The sequence below is a fragment of the Miniopterus natalensis genome, chromosome 2 (assembly GCF_054644295.1).
Source record: "Miniopterus natalensis isolate mMinNat1 chromosome 2, mMinNat1.hap1, whole genome shotgun sequence".
NCBI classification, from domain to species: domain Eukaryota; kingdom Metazoa; phylum Chordata; class Mammalia; order Chiroptera; family Miniopteridae; genus Miniopterus; species Miniopterus natalensis.
Genome location: NC_142082.1, coordinates 127,152,990 through 127,171,897, shown reverse-complemented (window position 1 = coordinate 127,171,897; position 18,908 = coordinate 127,152,990). Strand labels below are relative to the sequence as shown.

Here is an 18,908-nt window from a genome sequence, read left to right as displayed (position 1 = left end):
ATAATAACATACATGCTAGCTGACAAGTAAGCCGAGGCAGCAGTTACTTTAAAAGCCAAAAGCACAGGTGAGCTTGGAGGACAAGGCCGTGTGGCTTACAGCCCAGCACTACACAGGTTCGCCTGAGAGCGCAGGCTCTAGGGCCTGATGACCGGGGCTTGAACCCAGCTCCCCGGCTGTGTAGCTGTGCACTCAGGGCAATTCCTTAACCTCCCTGTGCCTCAGCTGTCTCATCTATGCCATGCTGATGATAGCACTATCATTTTAGTAGAATTGCTATGAAGATTAAATTGAGTATTTTATCTGGAGCGCTCAGAACGGTGTCTGGTACACAGTAAGTGTTCAGTGTTAGGCAGTATTATTGTTACTCCTATAATCAGAAGATCTTGTCATAGAAGTAGGAAGATGTAGTTGCAGAGAGCGTGGGCTCTGGAGTCAGACAGAAGTCAGTTCAAATCTCGGCTTCACTGTGCTATCAGTCATAAGACTTTGGGCAAGTTACTTCCCTGGGCTCAGCCTCGGTTCTCCCATCTGTCTGGGGAGTATAATAGTCCCTACATTCTCGGAGGAGTCCCTACATTTTGAGGAGTAACAAAGATAGAGAAGACTACCTGGCATACAGTGAGCACTAAGCAATAGAAATTTATTCTGTCTACTTGATCATAAAGAAAATTTTCTCTGAATCACTGACAAAACGGAGGCAAAAGTGGAATACAATTTTTTTAAACTAAAGTGATAAACGCTTTCTTCATTAAAAACTATGATCAAAAATCTTATCAGTTTATTCCCCTGAACTAAGTTTTTAACCCTTAAGATAAAATTAAAAAAAAATTCCCAAGGTGGTTCGCATTTTTAAGCTCTGGAGGAAAAACAGTAGTTTTTTTTCCCCCTGGCAATATTATTTAACTTTTCTATCTTACATAATAGTCTATAATTAAGGACGTTATAATAAAAGGAAAGAACATAATTTTCCCTCACAGAAAATGTCCTTGTTGCCTGGCAGAGATAGGCACTGCACTACCATAAAATTCTAATAGCCAACAAAACTCAAGAACAGCCTTGTCATAGCCAAGAGAGGTGACGCGTTTTTGCTGAAGGGGCATTTTAAGGACAAGGATGACAGGGACAGCTGCTTTCCAGTGATAGTTCAAATGAGACCAATGCTGTACTGACACCTGCGTCTACCATCTACAGCTGAGCCAGGTCAAGGCCAAAGGAAATCATGTTATGGTCAGTTATAATCCAAACATATATAATCTGCAAAATTAGGAGCTACAGAAAATGAATTTTAAGGTTTGGTGCCTAGAGGGTGAAGTTCAGATGCAGACTTTATCTAATCTCTCTGAGCCAGAAAACAAAACAGCCAATCCTTTGTACATCCGCTGGAACAAAGGAACAATGAGACTGGGAAGTGCCTGGGCTGCGAGAACCTGCACTGGAAACAAACACTTAAAACCCCATTTATGCTGTGATAAAGCCCTTTAAACAAACACTTAAAACCCCATTTATGCTGTGATAAAGTCCTTTGCTGGCAGCTGTCCACTATTGCTATGCATGGCAAAGTTCGTTTTCAGACATCTTTTCAATCTAAGTCCAATGAAAGCTCTGCTGTATTAAAAAAAAAAAAGTTTTCAGCCCGGCCGGGCGTGGCTCAGCGGTTGAGCGCCAACCTAGGATCCAGGCGATCAGGGTTCGATTCCCGGTCAGGGCACATGCCCGGGTTGCGGGCTCGATCAATGACTCTCATCATTGATGTTTCTATCTCTCTCTCCCCCTCTCCTTTCCTCTCTCTGAAATCAATAAAGATATATTTTAAAAAGTTTTCAATATTTTATTAGAAACAAATTAGATACTTCTATCAGGGATGCTAATTTCATACACACACACACACACACACATATATATATATATATAGAGAGAGAGAGAGAGAGAGGGAGAGAGAGAGAGATTTTTAAAATGTCTGTAATCTTCTGGTCATATGATAAATCATATGTAATTAAAGAACCCCGACGGCTAGAGGTATCAATGCACATATGTGTGCAGTAGAGCCTTTTTGTTTTTTCCCACTCATAATTCTCGTACATACAGTAACCAATGAAGTGTTATAAATGACGAGAACTGTTGAAAACCATAGATCAATAATTTAATCTCAAGCAATACATTAAAATTTATCATTAGCCATAAATTTTAAGATATCTTTGTGCTTCTTAGTTCCAGACAGACCTGAATGCCAAATGCAAAGTTTGGCCATACTCATCTGCCATATTTCAGTGAATCTGCCAGTATCAGGAAGCCCTAGAATTTCATAAGTTGACTTGATGTCAACCCAATTTTTCTGTTCTCAGAGGAAAAGTTTAGCTAAATTCTTGAACCAAAATGAATTCTTCCTTTTTTTCATTTTTTAAAAATGTGACTTAAGAAGAGGGAGAAACTCATATGTATATATAATGAAAATAATATTTTCTTTAAAAATTCTTTTGTATGGCTATTAAGACATTATTATCTATCGATACAGGAATTTCCAGAATGTTTAGAATTCAAAATGATAGTATTCCTCTTGGAAATAAATTCAACCTTACAACAAGAGCAATCCATGGGTTAATACCAAACGCTCTTCTTGAAGTCATAATAGCACCACAGTGTATCTGTGTAAGATCTGAGAGTTTACTAGGCTCTCTCAGTTTTGAAAACCTGCACCAACGGATGATTTGTGGCTTTTGCCCCACAGAAGAACAAAGAAAAAAAAAACAATTGCTCACAGTCTCCGGTTAATTAAATATGTCTCTTTTACTCTGTGATTGTTGCAGTTTGCCTAGTCTGCTTTCTGACTTATTTTAAGATGATGTCCCATGTTATGCTAATATATCAGGTTACCATGCATTTGATTTATCACTTTAATACACCAGGCCTATAGTTCAAGTAAGAAGGAACTTTCAAAGATTAACAACCCTGAAAGGGAAACCAAAGCAGTTTTGACAATTATTTGCATCATCATGAACAGCAGCAGCAGGATGCCCCATTATTTTCCGGGTCACCATACTTGTCTCTAGGTATGTAATTAGCAGATGGTCCACCCTCTGGGAGTTCAGTCTACTCAGGCAGTAAACACCTTTGTGAAAAAGGCAAACAAAAGGTGCATTATCAGGGAGGCCGACTTCCGATGTCAGACAAAACCTGGGTTCAAATCCCAACACTGTCAGTTACGAAGGCGACTTTAGGCAAGCTGCTTCCCTTCGCTGACGCTCAGTTTCCAACCTATAAAGTGGGACCAACACTTCACAGGGTTCTAAGCGCTAAGAGGTAGAGGAGGTACAGCGTTAAGTGCAGCCTGACTCATGCTGGGCTCTCAGTGAACGGCAGCTGGGATAAATGTTGCTGCTGTTAAGAGTAACACGGGTGGGCACGCATGCTAAATATGCAAATAGAAAACCACAGCCAAGGGCTAAGGTCTCAAAGGTGGGCTTCGTGAAGGAAACGAACTTTAGCAAGTTTGGAAGGTCAAGTAGGACTTAGAAATCAGAGAGAAGAAAGGGCATAGCAGAGTGAAAGAGAAGTTAAACTAAAGCATGGAAAAGCTCACCTCTACTGCGTATTAGTGTGAGCACTGTGGGCACACTGACAACTGATGGAGCCGTTAACCCTCTCATCTCCACGAGATCCTTCAGCAGCCCCCCTCCAAGTTCTAGGTATTAACAATTGAGGCTTTCTCAATATTATCTAAGTGCTTCATAAATGCAGTATAAAGAGAAGTCCCTTGGTCTCTTCTTCCAATCAGATTGTCTCTTATGTAGAAATTCATGAGCTGCCACTTTCTGGGTGCTTTCAAACCTGGACATCTAGATATTAAGAAATTACTGTTAATGTTAATTCTGATAATGATACTGTGGTTGTGTTAAAAAATAATCTTATCTCTCTGGCCAGTGTTCTCAGCGTTGGCTCGTGCACCCCAGGGTCTTGGGTTGGATTCCCGGTCAAAGGCATGTACCCGGGTTGCAGGTTCGCTATCGGCCCCGTCAGGATGCGTGCGTGGGGGAGGCAACCAATTGATGTGTTTCTTTCACATCGATGTTTCTGTCTTTCCCTCTCTCTTTACCCCCTCCTCCTTTCTCCCCTTCCACTCTCTCTAAAAATCATCATCATCATCATCATCTTATCTTTCAGAAATGCATACTGAAATATTTATAAATGAAATTAAATGATGACTTGGATTGCATCAAAATGATATGGGGAAGGGGAAAGGGTGGTTATCAGTTTATAACTGTTCAAGACATGATGCGTATAAGGCAGTCCATTATTCTAGTCTGTTTACTTTTTTATTTGTCTGAAATTTTCCATATAAAAGAAAAAAACAAAATTAAAAACAAAAATCCCTGGAAATCTATGTGTATAGGGAACAGGAAAAGAGGAAGACCAAATGCAAGGTGGACTGACTCCCTAACAGAAGCCGTAGGCATGAGTCTCCAGCAGCTGACAGGGTTGTGAGGTCAGGACGGTGTGGACATCATTCATTCATAGTAACTAGGAGCCAGAGGTGACTCAACAGCACATAACGCACAGCTACCATGTGAATTTTAGTTGCATATTACATGTTTAGGGACATATAATCATATTCATCTATATATATTTAAACATATAGAATGGCCCAGCCAGGCATGGCTCAGCGGTTGAGCGTCGACCTAGGATCCAGGTGATCAGGGTTCGATTCCCGGTCAGGGCACATGCCCGGGTTGGGGGCTGCAGCCGATTTATGACTCTCTCATCATTGATGTTTCTGTCTCTCTCTCTCCCTCTCCCTCTGAAATCAATAAAGATATATTTAAAATAAACAAACAAAAAACCACACATACAGAATGGATTTAATTTCTCCTACAAGGTTGGGAAGAAGTCAGAATTATTCTCTAATCCTCCTGGGGGATTCCACCAAATTGGTGTTTGGGAATGGAAGGTGAAACTGTTTTTCTTTGCTCTCCTCTCATTCTGTCTGGACAAATTAGATTTTATTTATTTCTTGCCAACCTGTAGAATGCCATGTCCACCAACGAAAGTCAGACTGATGGAGAAAGCTTCCTAAGTACACAGAAGATCAAGCTCAGAGCATTAGGTTGGTTCATTCCATGTTCGTAGCTCAGCCTGACCTCAGAAGTCCTGCAACAGGCTGCAAATGGCAGGTGGCTCAACACTGAAGTCCTTCACCAAGAGATCAACACAACTGAAAATCAAGAGCTGCTTATAATTTATAAGTTCTTCACACCATAACACATCTAATCATTATCCCACCCTTGTGTAGGCTACACACACACACACACACTCACATTTATTTTGTAATATATTTTTTCCTCCTTGAAAAGTAATAACAAAGTATTACATAGTGATTTGAAAGAACTAATACCGTATTAAAAATTATGTCCTTTCTGCAGAGTAGTGGAAAGAACTGGAGTTGGATGCAGTAAAGCAGGGTTCAAGTTCTACGCTTTTCCCATATTAGCTGTGTGGATTTGTGATCTGTTAATTCTTAAAAATATCAAACTTCATCTCCAACCAGAAAGCAATAATAGTGAATTTACTACACACTTAGTATATGACAAAAACTGTTCCAGAATTTACATATGAACCACTTAAAACCTCAAAAGACCCTATGAAGTAGGCAGTATTTTTGTTGTCATCCCCATGTTATAGATTAGGAAACAGGCTTGGAGAGAGCAATAACTTGCCCAAGGCAACTGAGCTAGTAAGTGATGGAGGCGGCAGCTTTCAGAATTCAACTCTTATCTCATATGCAACCTGTGCCTTCACAATACCCCCTCCACAGGACTGCCCTGGGGATAAAACTAAACAATATGTGGTCAGTATAATATTTATTTGATCTATATAGATTTGATCATGCATAAAAAGGAATGGTACCAAAATTTTAATGCCAATGAAAAATATGAAAATTATTTCAATAGCTTTTGAACTTGTGCGCACTTTGATATTTCTTTAAAATCAGATACCCTAGGATCCACTCTTTCTAAATTCATTACATGTTGGGTAGAAGCCAAGAATATGCCTTTACAACCAGCTCTGCAAGAGATTTTGATGCAAATAGCTTACAGACACTATTGAGAAATCATGGCCCATGTTTAAAGCTATACACGTGTTATGGGCTGAATTGTGTCCCTCTAAAATTCATATGTTGAAGCTCTAACCCCCAATACTCCAGAATGTGACTGTATTAGGAGATAAGGCCTTTAAAGAGGTTAATAAAGTTAAAATGGGATCTTTAGGAGGAGCCCAATCCAATATGACTGGTGTCCTGATGAGAAGAGGAGATTAGGATGCAGACAACACAGACAGAGGGACACCATGCGTGGACATAGTGAGAAGGTGGCCACCTGCAAGCCAATCAGAGAAACCTCAGAAGAAACTTGCTGACAACTTGATCTGGGACTTTTAGCCTCCAGAATTGTAAGAAAATAAATTTCTGTTGTTTAAGCCACTCAGATTGTGGTGTTTTGCTATGGAAGCCCTAGTAAACTAGTACCATAAGCAACACTTTGAAGTGGAAATAATCGCTGATATGATGACTTGGTAATTACAGCTTCTAAAATTTTTCTTTTATTAAAGACAAAGGAATTAACCATATTAAAAGTGCTGAATTTTTTTTTCTCATTAATAAGCTGGTGAAACTAACAAGAAGGTGTATGCCACTAAGTATTCTTCCTATAGGTGAAGTTCCTACCACCAGACTACTTCCCTGGACTCCATAATTTACCCATAACCCAAGGAGAATAGGCCATAGTCATGGTATATGTACATTTTCCCACTAACATATTCATTTGTTTCATTCATATTTACTTGTCTGTCCATCTATCTATCAATTCATGCATAGATCCAATTATTCATCTGTTCATTCATTCATTCATCTACCCATCCATTTAATCAATATTTATTGAACATGTACCATGTACTAGATGCCATTTTAGGTGCTAAAGAACTACTTCTTATTGATAAAAAGCTAAAAGCCCCCCAAAAGGTCTAAATGAAGACTAAAAAGTTTAATTTAAACAAACTCAAATGTCCTTGGGATATAATCAAGTAAGGAAATATGAAGTGGTCAAATGAATTGGTTATCTAAAAGGAGAGAAACCACAAGTCAGTTCTAGAGAGTTCTAGGCATGCTGGTGGCCCAGTTTTACCAAATCTTCCAATATTTTTAGAGAATCCCTAAGTCTGGTTTTTATGTAAATTTTCCATTTTTTAATGCTGGTGAAACTAAATTCTTCACCACCCTGGCGTGACCCAAATAAAACATATCTATTATTTAGACACTTACACACCCTTAGGGGCTACCAGTTCTCAGCTTCTGCTCTAAACTGAGGACACAGTATTGCAAAAGTACTGAGTTCTTCAATATCTGCTACCTTCATACCTGATTTCTGATGAAACCACAACTCAACAATTCTTTCAAATTATTTTTAGTCACAACTAAATAATTTGGCTTTCAATTTATTATGGTTGTTGCATGGATGATTTAGTAGTCAAAGAAACCTGAGAACTGTCCCATGTCTTCTCTATGGTTATGAAAGAATGACATATAGGAGGCAGGTCAAGGTCTTCACACAGGGAAGATGTGGTAAAGTTCTGTCACCGCCTTCATCATGACCTTCTCTCACCTCTGCACAGGACTGCAAGGGCAGGGACCATGTATTGTTTGTCATCTTTATAAACTCACCAACTGCTAACTGGCGTCTTTCACTGCAGTATCCATGCTCAGTAAATGGTTGATGAACTGAATTTGAATACATATGTTTTCTAATTCAGATTTAAAAGCTGGGGTGAAAATTGGTTGTTGTTGAAATAGTTCCCATTTAGTTAAAATTTTGATCTTTAAGGTCATGTCTACATGACATCAAAATAACTAGTTGTTTTAGAAAATGTATTAGGAAAAACAGTCAGACAAATCACACTTGGAGAGATAATCTAAGCAATTGCTCTATCTCAAGCCAGATCATGTCTTGTTCTCACTCTGTTTTATTCCAGACCAACAAGACAGGCAAATTGGCATAAAAAAAAGCACAATACACTTTGAATGACTTTTCTGTTTGAAATTATATCTCAAAGTTAATATTATACCACTAGTTGGTCCTGTTTTAATACACGAAAATATAATTTGTAGATCTCATCTCTGTAGCTTAGCAATTAATATAAAGGAATACTGGTTCTTTCTCTTAAAAAAAAAAATCCACACATTTCCTTAAAATATAGAAGGTACTATTAACAAAAAATCAACAACCAACCAAAATAATCCTTCCTGAAAAATGATTTTAAATCTTAAGTTTAAAAAAAGTTTACTTAAATAAAATTATTTGTAAAATGTAGAGAATCCTAAGAAGGGTTATACCATCATACACATAAGTGTGAAAAAATTATCATTTTACAAACATCACCTGCAAGTTTCACTCTTCACATTTATCACGGAGCTAGTAAAATTTGCAGTGTAACGTGTATCTGTGGTACTGTAAAAGTGACTCTTTAAGAAAAATGATGAGAACCTGGAGGCCAACCCATTGTGAATGCCGATGAAGTCTTTTTTTAAAAAAACTCAACAGTTAATAAAATGCAAATATTCCTTACATTTCACAAATGTCTCTGGACTTGAAACATCTACTTTCATAATTAAACTCAAAGGGCATTCTAACTAGTAACACCCACACAAAGTCCTTTTCCATCAACGTTTTTTGTATGTGTATGTTTTCAAAAAGTAAAACCTATGGATTAAATAACTATTCTGGCGTATGAATGCCTTCATCCTTTCTACCATAAGCTTCTGACGGCTCACCTGTTTTTAAAAATCATGTGTTCCAGGCAACACAGACCCCTTATCAAATGTAATGAACACATCTGAAAGCTGCCATAAATTTCACAGTATGTCTTAGCAGTCTGAGTGATCAGAAAGCTATATTCACATATCAAGAAACCAACAACTTTATTACTAAAAACCCAGCTGCTTAAACTTTGGTAAAATGTTCTAATTACGTGGTTGATTTCAGTCTCTCGGACTCCATGTAAAAATATAACTAAATGTCTAACAAGTGGTGTCTCTTTTCAATTTAAGTTCTTGCAAGTCTCAGAAATTATCTAAAAGTTTCATCTGAAGTAAGTCAAGTGATGTAAATGGGCATACTTAAAATTTTCTTTGAAAACATAAGAGAATTAATATTTGATTGACTCACTTCATGAACCCACTTCCATTTCCTGATCCTGAGAACAGAAAGTTCTCACACCTCTTGAAAGTACTGTGGCTGAAGCAGTGATCTTTATTCAGGTTGCATTTGAAAGAATAGTAAGGACCACACATTTCTAAAATTTTCTGTAATTTTTCAGTTAAATTTGACTTTCTAGATGAAAGTAGGTCTTCATTATTGCAACAAATAAAGATAATGTTAAAAGGAAGACTAATGACATCTTAAAACATCAAAGTCATCAGAGAATCTAGAACACATCTGGGGGTGGCATGGGGATCAATGAGGTAACATGCATGAGAGTCCCTACCTAAGTGGTTGGCACTTGGTAAGAACCTGGACCTAAATGATCAAGTCTACCACGCTCATTTTACAGATAAGAAAACTGAGGCAGGAAAGACAAACTTAGCATGCATATATGCATGGAAGGGTTTACCAAACGTGTAAAGAAAATAACTGACTTGAGGTGCAGAGTAACCAAAGGACATTCTCTGATAAGGCGCTGTTTTAGTTACTCACATGATACAAAATAATTTTCTTCCCCTCATTTCAAGGGACTTTTTAAATTTTCTCCTATGAATGGTTCTCTTCTACTCCTAAAGATTTTATATCCTGGTTCCAAAAGGAAAACTAAGTTCAGAAAAGGCATATTCCTAATCATTGCACTTCCAGTATTTATTCTAAAAACATTTACTTAAAATTATTCCAGGGCTTGACAATTTAATGGATTGGAAGCTCAAACCACATTACTTTACCAAATCCCCTCCACAGCCCACAGTGTCTCTTTGCTTTATTTCCCCCTAGAAGCGGCTAATCCGCTGTGTTCAGCGCTAAGGAAGTATCTGGAACTCAACCAAGCTGCTTCTGGCCAGACCTGAAGAGATTTATCTTCACCGGCCTTTTTACCTTTACTTTTTGTATGCCTGGAACTCAAATGAAACACCAGCTTGATAAGGCAGGGCTCAGCCTGGAGCGGCCTGGCCATCCCACGGCACCTGTCACCCCTTTACCTGTTTGCAAGGCCACAGTTCTCTCTTCTCCATCCAGAGGCACAATCCTGAAGGTGTAGTTGGTCCCCGCTTGTAAATCCTTGGGGTTACACTCATAGGTGGCGTTGTCTATCCTCACGGGGTGGCACCTCGCAAACCCAGCTGTGTCGTTGTTATAGACGAGGCTGAAGTTGCAGGGCGGCCCCACAGTTCTCCACTGGAGAGAGGCGGCCCGGCTGGAGACGCGGGACGCCGTCACGGTGAAGTTGCATCTCGCGGGCTCGCCCAGTCCGGCCTGCAAAGGAACCAGAGACGGCAGCTGACGCCCGCAGCCTGGACGGCGCAGGGCCAGGGCCGCGGCAAGGCAAGCTCCCCGCGACGCCTCCGCGCAGCCCGCCCCCTGCCCAGCGCGCCGAGAAAAGGCCGGGGGGCGGGGGGTGGCAACCTCTCCCCGCTGCCCTTTCCCCAGGGCAGCAGGTGAACGAAGGGGGCTTTTTTTTTTGCCTTTGACAGTCTGGCTGGGGGCTCAGAAGAGGATCTTTCTCCCCAAGGGAGAGAAAGAAACTCGGCCACCTCTCTCTCCAGAACATAACCCAGGAGACCCGACAGCGCGGCGGGAGTTCGGTTCTCGGCCGGGACGGGACGCGGGGCCCCGCGACCTCGCCTCCGCCCGCTCACCTGCAGCAGGCTCAGGGCGGTCCACAAGGCCAGCCCGGCTCCATGGCCCGGCATCGCGGGCGGCGCTTCCCGCCCCGGCCCGCCGACAGCCTGGGGCGCCCGGCCCGACGGCCGCGTGCGGGGGGGGGGGGGGCACCTGTTGCGCGCGCTCAGCGCGCCCGGCGGGCGCAGGGCGCTTCCCCGCGGGCTGGCGACGCGCAGGGGCTGCTGCGGCCGCGGCTGCCGCTCCTGCTGCTGGCGCCCCGGGCGGGCTGCGGGCGCGGGAGGCGGCGGGGGCAGGCTGCGCGCCGCCCTTCCCACGCTGCCATTCTGACCCGCGCTGCCTCGCCCGTCCGCGGACTTCCGCAATCAAAAGGCAATTTCCTCGTCTCCCGGCAAAGGAACAATGCGCCGGCGAGGGAGGGCGCCCCCGGGAGCCAACGCCTGCGGCTGCCAAGGGCGCCCGAGGCGGCCCGAGCCGCCGCCCCCGCGCCGCGCCCGCGCCGCCCGCTCCGGGCCGGGGTCCCGCCTGGGGCCGCGGAGCTCCGCTTCCTCCTCCCCTGCCCCCCCGACTTTCACTTTTCCCCACTCGGTGGCCCTGGGCCCCGCTCGGCGCTCTCACTGTCCAGCCCCGACCCTTGCCCCTGCCTCCCTCCACACCCAGAGCCCCCTCCCCGTCTTCCTTCCTATCTTCCTCATCTGCTTTCTCCAGGGCCTCTTTTTCCCAGGACTAAACTGAACCACAGCAGATTTCCCTGGGTCGTTCACACTCTTTCCTGAAGCCTTTTATTAGACTGCTCTTGCCCTTCTCACCTCAGAGCATTCATTGGGCCCAGTGCGCATCCCCCGACACCAGCGAGGGGAAAAGACCCCCCCCAGAGGACCTTTGCCATTGTCAACTTGACCTTTACGCCTTTCTGCCATTCACTTTCCCGCTTCTGTTGTGTAGAGGTCCGTGTCCTCCCGAAATCTTAGGCAACTGGTGCTAACCAAGAACAAGCATTGTCACAACCAACTGTTCAACCCACAGGCAGAACAGTTTCATCACTGCGCATCCATAATTGTCCAAGGAATAGAAGAAAGAAATATAAACTCTCGCTTGTGGAAGATACTATTGATGGCTCAGCTCCCCGACAGATTACCAAAAAAAAAAAAAAAAAAGGAATTTACGCAGTTTTCAGGACTAACTATATGCTTTACAGCAACCGGCTCAGCATCTGAATGATTGTGTATCTGAAAATGGATTTTAAAAGTTACCAATAACCAAAGAGCAAAAATGTTTAATTGTACAATTAATTAACAGGTGATAATCGTGTTGCAACAACTTTCATAATATCTGATTGCTTTTTGGGGGTGCCATCCCTGACAGCTGCCAAAAGAGATGCGAGTTCACATTTTAATTTTCAAGTCAGAATACTATAGGGCAAAATCTATGAAAAAGATGACATATTCCCTTCTTTCCAAATAGGTTATATATACATAAAGCTGTATTATTGGTTACTATATCAACTGTATCTACTTTGAGGAAAAGCAGGGAAAAAGTAAAAATTATTTCAATTCTTTTTGGAAACTTTTTTTTTTTTAATCTCTTAATGAAAAAAAATGAAGCTTTTACTCTTTCAGAGATTTTGTGGGCTTTCACTCTGCAGCCAGACCAAAGATCTCAAATCTCCTTTACTTTACAAGTTAGCAAACACTCAAAGAAGGTCAAACTTAAAACATATGTGTGTTTCTGGAAAAACTGAATCTTTGCTATTTCGCTGTTCAGGTCACTAAAGAAAAGAGCATTTGCCCTCCATGTTTTGCGCCCAAGTTCAACAGCTTTCACGGCCTGGCAGGCCTTTCTGCACCACCAGGAATGGCACCCACCTCTCCCCCAGATACTGCAAGCCCACAGGCCTCCCGCAGCCTTTATAGGGGTCTTTTTTCAGCTTTCTTTCTTTTCAACATCTCCTTTTTTTGCTGTGTTCAGAAGACACTGTGCTTTCCTCATCTGTAAAACTGGAATAATATCTATTCTAAATGGTTCCCAGAGCTATTCCGAAGAAAAACTAGATCACATATGCTAAAGCACCATTGCAAACTCTAATGTGCTGTACAAATGTTAGGCTGCTTAGTTATAAATTGCATCCAAATCACCTTTTTTGCTCTTTTGAAAATGTATCCTTCACATAGGTAGCACTTTCCCAACTTCTACTGCCAATCTTTGCCTTTTCTGCTGAGGTTTATAAAATTTTCTCATAAATTGCTCTTCAAGTTTGGAATCTTTTCATCCACATTTACTAAATGCTCTTCTGTTCTTTGAAGAAATAATCAACAGATCCTATGTTCTCCAAGTTTTCCCAAGCATCTTTTTAAAAAAACGCTACGTGCCAGCAACCTATTGTACCCTATAAGTTCATTTTTAAATTATTTTCATTTCCAGTACACTGTGTACCAATCCTTTCTTATAATCCTTCTTTTGGTGCAGGAAAACGGACCAAAAAGGCAACATTTGGGGACTAACCAAGAAAGCAATGGCAAAGCCTCCTCACAACACAGTCTAGATGCTTCCAAGTTCTGTGTTACTAACAGTGAGTTGTTAATAATGCCTTGGGAATAGGAACTCAGAAAAGAAGGAATGACTTCTTTCCAAAAAAAGAAGGAATGACTTCTTTATATACATTTATTTTATTTTTGATCCAGCAAAGAGAGACACGTATTTAGAATCATGTATTATTGCCCTTTATCTATTTAAGTATCAATTATATGAAGAATCATAGCAATGAGTGAAGGAAAGGACCAGTAGTCATAGACATTTTTTTGCTAAACGTATGACTGCCAGTTCTTTTTTGAGAATTTTAAGGCTCACACAGAATGCTCCAAAAGTTAGTGGGGCCTAAATAACCCATAAGAATTAACATATGAAATGATGAGGGAAAGTTTAAATTCGGGATATTATTGTTGCATTTTTCCTTTTAAAAACACTTATATTAATATTAAAAATTAGAATTATAATGATTCAAGGCAACGTGGGATTCGGAAAAGCTGGTAGATACCATCTTTTCTACAAGTTTATTTGAAACTACCGTACAAAGTGTAAATAAATTTATTTATTTTTTTTCTTTGTTCTCATCTTTGTTTGGAATTCCTCAAGTTCTTTAGAACAGATTTATCCTGTGTAATAATGACACTGCATTTGCTTTAGAAGTTACTGCATTCCAGGAATTTGGGATCAGCGACTGTAACTTTTCACCCCTGAAAAGTTACCACCTCTTCTCTTTGAGAGTAGGAAACCTTACAGACTGCAGGGGAAGGGTGGGGCTTCTTTTGATTAGATACAAGTGAACAAACACCTGCCTTTTAAACAAATTGCCATCGCAATTAATGAATAAGTGTTATAATTTACATATTCATTAATAATGAATTCATGGATGAAAACGTGGCTCTTGTCACATTAAGAATGTAGATGTCAAATGATACAACTGGTCATCAGGGGTCTAGGGGCCACACTTTGAGAACTGCTACTTCATTCAGATCAGGGTTTGTGCTAGGTGTAGGGATGAGAGAAGAGCACCGTGGATTGGTAAAGTTGATTGGTTAATTCAGTCATCTCACTCATGACCTAAAGTTTCCTTTATGGCCTGGCCTCTGCCCATCTCTCTCCTCTCTCCTGCTGGCTTCCTATGCTTCAGTGCCCGGGTCAGATAATTCACTTGTTCACGCAACCAGTACTGACCGAGCACCAGCTGTGTGCCAGGCTATGGATCAGGTTTTGGAGACATCCCGAAGGAGCCACTTTTCCCTGCCCCAGGGCCTTTGTGCTTGCTGTTTCATCCTCTTGGACCACTCTTCCGCAGGTGCTCTGCTTGGCTATCTTCCTCCCCAGCTTTAGGTCTCAGCTTAAACACATCTCTAAGGGGCTGTGCCCTTTCTGAACTCAAGGAAAAAGTGTCCTTTTATATTGTTCTTCATCTCAGCAACCCATCCGTTTCATTCAGAACATTAATGACACTTGGTAATAGTCTAATTATTTCTATGTTTGTGCACTATCTGCCTTCCCAGGGCATATGGGGAATTCCCTTAGGGCAGAGTCTTTTTTGTCTTGTTCGTTTTGCACAAAGCTCGGCATAAAAGTAGAGTTTCAACAAATATTTGTTGAATGAATGAATGAATCTTTATAGCTGCACAGTAAATGCTATGAGAATAAATACTCTAAACAAGTCCTTCTAAACATATTCCATCTGGATGGAGAAGAGGGGAAAAAAGGAGAGAAGGGCAAAGGAATAAAAACACCAGAAGACTGATTTTTGAAGAGAAAGAGGAAGGGGTGGGAAAAGGCCAGCGTGGGAGAGAAGATTAAAGGCGGAAATGGAGAAAGGGGAGGGAGGGAGTAAATTTAGGATAATCGTTTGAAAAGAGTGACATCAGCATCATCTGAGAACTTGCTAGAAATGTAAATTCTAGGGCCCTGCCACAACCCAAGGAATCAGAAACCCTGAGGTGCAGCAAATAACCAGTTTTCCATTTGTTTGTTTTTAACAAGCCTTCCTGCTCTGGCTGGTGAGAAAGAACTATTCAGTTACAAACAAAAGTCTTAGATTGCCAATCCCCCTACCTGAAACCTTGCACCAGACAACATTTTATATGAAAGAGACTTAGTGAGAGTTTATTTTTCTTCTCCTTTTAAATTTCACTGAGATCTCTGGTTATAGGAAGCTATGTCAGCCCTGGCCGTTGCGGCTCAGTTGGTTGGCGTCATCCCCAGCACAGAAAGGTTGCGGGTTCGATTCCTGGTCAAGGCAGAAGCCTGGGTTGTGTCTTGATCCTCCATCCCCGGTAGAGGGGGTGCAGGAGGCAGCTTGATGGATGTTTGTCTCTCACATCAATGTTTCTCTCTCCCTCTCTCTTTCTCTCTCTTCCTAAAAATCAATAACTATTCTTTTTTTTAAAAAAAACCACTATGTCAGTGAGTTGGAAGGTCTTGAACAATTTTAGAATGTGTCAAATAAGTACATCGGTGATAAAAAAAAATAGTATTTTATATAACATATGATATATGTTTGTAATATATGTACACATATAAAAATTTATACTATCCATATTTATGTTATATAACATATGCATATAATATATATTTATAATGTACATATTTTTATATTTGTAACTTCTCAATAAAAATAAGCTGCAGATGCTAAAGGAAGAAGGAGCAACATGCAGCAAACTTAATAAATGTTAGATGACAGGCCAGTTCTCATGCCTTTTCCTCTGAGGAAGAGGAAGTACTTTTGTTATGCAACTTTCATGTGTGTTTCATCAGATATTTTTTAAAAGAAGAAAACCAAGTAATTAAGGATTGTGTCAACTAAAAACCATTACAAGATGGCAAATCTAAGTTTTCATTTGAACTGGCTCAATAGCAAATCACAGCAAAAGTGAATAGAATTTTAACCTGCAGCAGGTGTCATGCATTTAAAAAGAGGTGTATTAAAATTTAAGGTAAGATCATTTTGATAACCAGTTGTTTTTTTTTTAAAAAACCCACCTGTAACCATCCTCTTCTGTTTAGAGATACCATTTGGGAAACTTATATTTCAAGGATTCTTTCCAGCATCCTAGGTCATAAGCTTTCTAGATCATAACTTTCCTAGGTCATAGGTCTCCAGAAAAATGGAAATAATAAAGGCATTTAGGGGACAGTTGCAAAGATTAGATGAGAATGTGCATATTATATGTATAATGCAGTTCCTGGATAAAGGGCTCAACAAATGTTAGATACTATGATTTTTAGTAATAATAATAATAATAGTGTATGAATACCAGTAAATCACGGATGTTGAGAACCTAGTAATGCCGAAGAATGACAAAGTCCACAGAGGAGAATGTCTTTCTGAGAAGATCCAAGTGATAAGAAGTTATCATTGCTTTCAATCTCGTACCCAAGAGAATCCCTTCAGTAGATCAGCACAAAGGACATTTGACATTTAATGGCTGCTCTGACTCTTGCCATTGCCAAGTTTTTTTTTAAATCCTGGAAGGGAGGGGTTGGGAGTACAGGATGTGCCTCTCACAGCAGGCTCCACCATCTCTCTCAGGCACACCTCTAAGGTTTCCTGACATTTTTTTCTACACCAATTTCTCACCTTCTTCCCCCTCATCATTTTTTTTTTTTTTTTAATATGGAGGAAATGGGCTCCACATAGCTTTTGTCATAGCTTTTTGATCATATGCAGACAAATGACTTAAAACCAGACGTGACTGTAAACCAACTACCTGTCCAGCCTCTGTCACGGCTGCATGCTCATTCCCACTTTGCAGGCCCCGCTGCCCCACCCTCGGAGGAGCCTGCTCCCCCAGGCACCCAGTCCAGGCACTGAGCCTCCGGCGGGCTGCCTGGGGGCCCGGCTGTTACACTTTACGGCTTCGGGAGCCAGCTCATGATATTCACGAATATTCAAGCCCCAAGACAGCAGATAAACAAAACATGGCTAACACTGGCTTTGAGAAAAAGGAAAACAGAAACAAACAAAAAAATGTCCTCTTTAAAAAGCCAGGATTGGAGAGTTAAAAACCCTGCCTTCTCTTTTCAGTCTATCTTGTTGCTAGAACATTACTTCCCATGAATTCTCTGGAGGTTGCGAACAGGACTCACTATTCGGCCAGCACAGGTGCCTTTCCTTGCATTTATAGTGTGATCTTAACATTGTTTTTAAATATTGGAATAAGTAAATAATGTTGAAAAAATAGATTTTACATGTAAAAACATCTGGATTTTGCCTTAAAAAAAAAAAAATCAAAAGTTGGAGGCTTGTTGGGCCCACGTTCTGCCTGCCTCTTTCACACAGCTCCTCATCCCACCTTCTCTGCTGGATGAGGCAGACACAGGGCATCTCAGAGTCCTCTGAATGCTGGGGCCGGCAGTGATCAAAGTGGAAGATCAAAGGATCTTATCATGTTTTTCAAAAACATACTAAAAAACATCAGCTAGATGATAAACCTCTTAAAAGAAGTCGTATCTCTTCATTATCTCCCCACATTCCCAGGTTGCCGAGACTCAAAGCCTACTTGTATACAAGAGTAAATATTCACACCCCCACCACTAAACAAGGGCATAACTAAGTACTCGTAAATCTGCAACAAAATTGTGTCCTTCAGCTGCTCAGTGCGGACAGGGAACCTTAGCATCCCAGAATCCAAGGATAGCTAGCACCTGAGCCTTAGAAACTTGTGCCCAAGCAGCCCCTGCTCCAAATGGATGGATTGTGACTCCACAGATCTAATCCTCCAATAATCCAGGTGTCACCGGATTCAGGTGACCAGGGTCAAAACTCTTAGCAAAGCACACTCTTTTGGTATCTTCTCCAGAGCTCTGTTGTTCTGAGCTGGGAGTATGGCCTTGCCAGAAAGAGGAGCAACCGCAAGTGGTCACAGACACACAGATAAAGGGCAGGCCCCCAGTAAACCTACCCTCAGAGGGGGTGCTCACTGGCCCAGATCTATTAGAGAGCCAAACCAGAAGAATTCTGATGAAAAAACAAGTGCCTCCCGTGGACCTCCGAACATCATTCCCCACTGGGCACCTCATCTGGATTTAGCCATGGTAACATTCTGTTGCCAGATCCCCCAAAGTGTGGGAAGAATGGAAAGGATTTTTACTTCAAAGACAGCTGCTGGAATTCATAGCATTTCCCCTTTCAGTTACTTTGCACCATGCTTCACAATAACTGGGTTTCAAAGCTGCTACTCTGTGAGTGGAACATGCGTGTGCAGCGGGATGTAGCCAGGGTACACGACAAAGACCGAAAGGACTGAGCAGTCTCTTCCCCAGTTTCTTCATCTTATCTTTATACTTATCAGCTGGCTCCCCCGCCAGTGCTGACCTTCGCCTTTACTGCTTTTTCTTGCAAATTCATCATTTCTCTCTCTGGTTCATTCTCCCTCCACCCCACCCTCTCTCCCCTGGTCCTTGAAGAAGGCCGACAGGTCTTAGCCTGAGCCCCTGGTCTGTCCCTAATTCAGTAACATCCCTTGAACCCCACCCTCTTAATGCCCTTCAGCAAAC

General features: G+C 41.5%; 1 protein-coding gene across 2 annotated transcripts in view; it reads right to left on the bottom strand.

Moving 5' to 3' along the window:
* PTPRB (protein tyrosine phosphatase receptor type B) overlaps positions 1 to 18,908 on the bottom strand; it is a 99,850-nt gene that overhangs the window by 65,167 nt on the left and 15,775 nt on the right. Inside the window, exons 1-2 of one of the 2 annotated variants that reach the window (XM_087814538.1) lie at positions 10,889 to 10,974; positions 10,232 to 10,505 (exon numbers count right to left, since the gene is read on the bottom strand). In XM_087814538.1, coding sequence (XP_087670664.1) covers positions 10,232 to 10,505; positions 10,889 to 10,942 — 328 coding nt within the window. In that variant the 5' untranslated portion in view covers positions 10,943 to 10,974. Of the gene's footprint in view, positions 1 to 10,231; positions 10,506 to 10,888; positions 10,975 to 18,908 lie in introns of those variants that run through there. The other variant, XM_016198909.2, reaches the window with a different exon arrangement.